This window comes from Frankliniella occidentalis, unplaced genomic scaffold (genome assembly GCF_000697945.3).
Source record: "Frankliniella occidentalis isolate FOCC.00 unplaced genomic scaffold, Focc_3.1 Scaffold414, whole genome shotgun sequence".
In the NCBI taxonomy this organism is placed as follows: Eukaryota; Metazoa; Arthropoda; class Insecta; order Thysanoptera; family Thripidae; genus Frankliniella; species Frankliniella occidentalis.
This window is the reverse complement of record NW_026267535.1, coordinates 32,552-35,169: the sequence shown is the minus strand read 5'-3', so window position 1 is coordinate 35,169 and position 2,618 is coordinate 32,552. Positions and strand designations below refer to the sequence as shown.

At 46.6% G+C, this 2,618-nt stretch overlaps 1 protein-coding gene across 1 annotated transcript; it reads left to right on the top strand.

The window, feature by feature from the left end:
• Positions 1-6: 6 nt before the first annotated feature.
• LOC113209030 (zinc finger protein 37-like) lies at positions 7-2,254 on the top strand. Its single transcript, XM_052274589.1, has 2 exons — positions 7-967; positions 1,085-2,254. The coding sequence occupies exons 1-2, from the start codon at positions 769-771 to the stop codon at positions 1,981-1,983; spliced, it is 1,098 nt and encodes a 365-aa protein (XP_052130549.1). The 5' UTR covers positions 7-768; the 3' UTR covers positions 1,984-2,254.
• The last annotated feature ends 364 nt before the right edge of the window (positions 2,255-2,618 follow it).

The following is a 2,618-nucleotide window of genomic DNA, read 5'->3' as shown; positions in this document are numbered from 1 at the left end:
GCACGTCAGGACCCACACTGGTGAGAGACCATATGAATGTGACATTTGTCACAAGCGGTTTAGTGTCCAAAGTCATCTTGTGACGCACGTAAGGACCCACACTGGTGAGAAACACAAATGAAAGTGACGTTTTGTACAAGCGATTTAGTGACCAAAGTTATCGTATACGGCACGACACGACACACACTGTCAGATGACGATATGATTGTGATCTTTCCTCAAGCGGTTTATCCAGAAAAGTGCTATTGCTTGACACGTCGGGACCTCCAAAAAAAATGTGTATGTAGTGTCCACATGACATGCTTTTGATAAGCCATTTTGTGTATCGTTTATGCCATGAGATATACATTTCTCTGACAAGATGAAGAACTATTAAGGTTCTTTGGAAGATTAGTCACGACGATGCTACGAACGAGAAATATGAAGAACAATCTATTTTCGACATTGATTTTTGTTTTGCTTCTTAATCGCTTGTTAATCGAGACGAACTTTGTTCTTGAAAGTGTTATTCGTATTTTTTTGTAAATTATGTGATTTGGGCGTTCAATAAAATATTAGTTTGTCTGTAATATAAAAATAGTACAGAATTAAAACATTTTTAATTGTACTTGTGCTTTGAATGTAACAGTGTTGAAGATGTCCGTAGCTACATATAGTAATGATATTCACTAGACTGCGTGCTTGGTCGTTCTCGCCAGTCTAACCTACTCTCTTCTTGTCTTGTTGCAGCTCTCCACTCCCTCTTCTGTACGGCACCACGCTCCTCCGATGAAATGCATTCTGTTGACTTTTCACTTACACGTGCCATCTCCTGTTGCAGCCGCTGACTCCGGCACAGCGAGAGAGACAACTCCCACCGACCGCCCTACGAACGCCCCGTGTCCGCTGCACGAGGGGAAGCAGGAGGCTGAGGACGGGAAGACCTTACTCCACGAGGAGCTCATTCTGGACGACGATGGCCCAGAAGGTGCGGCGGTAACATGTATTTTTGCCGTCTTGTCACTGCCAAAAAATTAAATGTAATTGGTGACAATATTATGTTTCCTCGCAAGCGTTCTTTTGTTATGTTCTTGTGCTGTTGCAGGCGCTGACTCCAGCATGCCGAGGGGACCGACGCCCGCACACCGCCCTCCGCGCCCCACCGACCCGCTGCATCGGGCGTATCAAGTGGCCGCGGACGAGAAGATCACACAGCACCAGAGAGTGACTGTGGCAGAGGGTCCGGAAAGTTCAGGCAGCAGCGAGAACGGCCAGCTTGTGGTGACGAGGAGCTACTCGCTCCGCACCCGCCTGAGCTACGCCATCCGAGACGGAGGAGAAGGCGGACTACGGGACGACGATGATCTCGAGCTGCACCCTGAAAGCAATGGCGAGGACGACGTTGCCCTGGAGCAGCACCCCGAGGATGGCGGCCAGGAAGCCGCTAGCGAGGCAGAGGCGGCCGAGGACAACAGCGGTTCAAAGCTGCACAAGGACCAAGTGCAGCGGAAGCAGAGGAACCGATTGCCAACAGGGCGTGTTTACGGCGGACAAGAGTCGTACAAGTGTAATGAGTGCCAAAGGTGTTTCACAAGGAAAAATGATCTTGCTAAGCACGTTAGGAGTCACACTGGTGAGAGACCATATGAATGTGACATTTGTCACAAGCGGTTTAGTAATCAAAGTAATCTTGCTCCGCACGTCAGGACCCACACTGGTGAGAAACCATACGAATGTGACATTTGTAATAAGCGTTTTAGCCGGAAAGATGTTCTTGATATTCACGTCAGGACCCACACTGGTGAGAGACCATATGAGTGTGACATTTGTCACAAGCGGTTTAGTGTCCAAAGTAATCTTGTGACCCACGTGAAGATTCACACTGGTGAGAAACCATATGAATGTGATGCCTGTCACAAGCGTTTTATACAGAAAAGTGCTCTTACTTACCACTTGAGGACTCCTAAAAAATGTGTATCTAATGTCCACATGAGACGCTTTTGATAAACCATATTTTCCATCGTTTAAGCCATAAGGGGCACATTTCTTTGGCCAAGATGAAGAGCTATTAAGGTCTTTTGCATGATTGATCACGACAAGATGCTACGCACAAGAATTATCAAGAACAAGCTATTTTCGGTATTGATTTTTATTTTGCTTGTTAATCGAGACTTTGTTCTTGACAGTTTCTGTTGGTATTTTGTGTAAATTATGTAATTTTGGCGTATATTAAAATGTCAGTTTGTTATCAATAATAACAGTACAGAATTATCAATTTGTTTTCATTTCACTTGGGTTTTAAAGGTAGCGATGTTGTAGATGTCCGTAGCCACATGCCTAATAGTGACATCTATTTACGGCACCACGCTCCTTGGATAAAATGCATTCTGTCGACCTTTCATTTATACCTGCCTTCTCCTGTTGCAGGCGCTGCTTGTGCAGCCCAACTCGAAGCTGATGCATCTCTACTTGCACGTGCATGCTTGTGTCGGAGAAAAAGGGGGGGGGGGTCATAAAAAATCGCCACTCTCAGGCTTTGTAACGGTGTTCTTGTTTTGTCGCAGGCGCTGACTCGGTCACTTCCAGAGGACCGGCGCCCACTGACCGTCCCGCGCACCCCACTGGTCCGCTGCACGAGA

Coding starts and splice junctions, on each gene's coding strand:
- LOC113209030 (XM_052274589.1), top strand. CDS start 769: ATGAAATGCATTCTGTTGACTTTTCACTTACACGTGCCATCTCCTGTT. Junction 968..1,084: donor GGACGACGATGGCCCAGAAG/GTGCGGCGGTAA, acceptor GTGCTGTTGCAG/GCGCTGACTCCAGCATGCCG.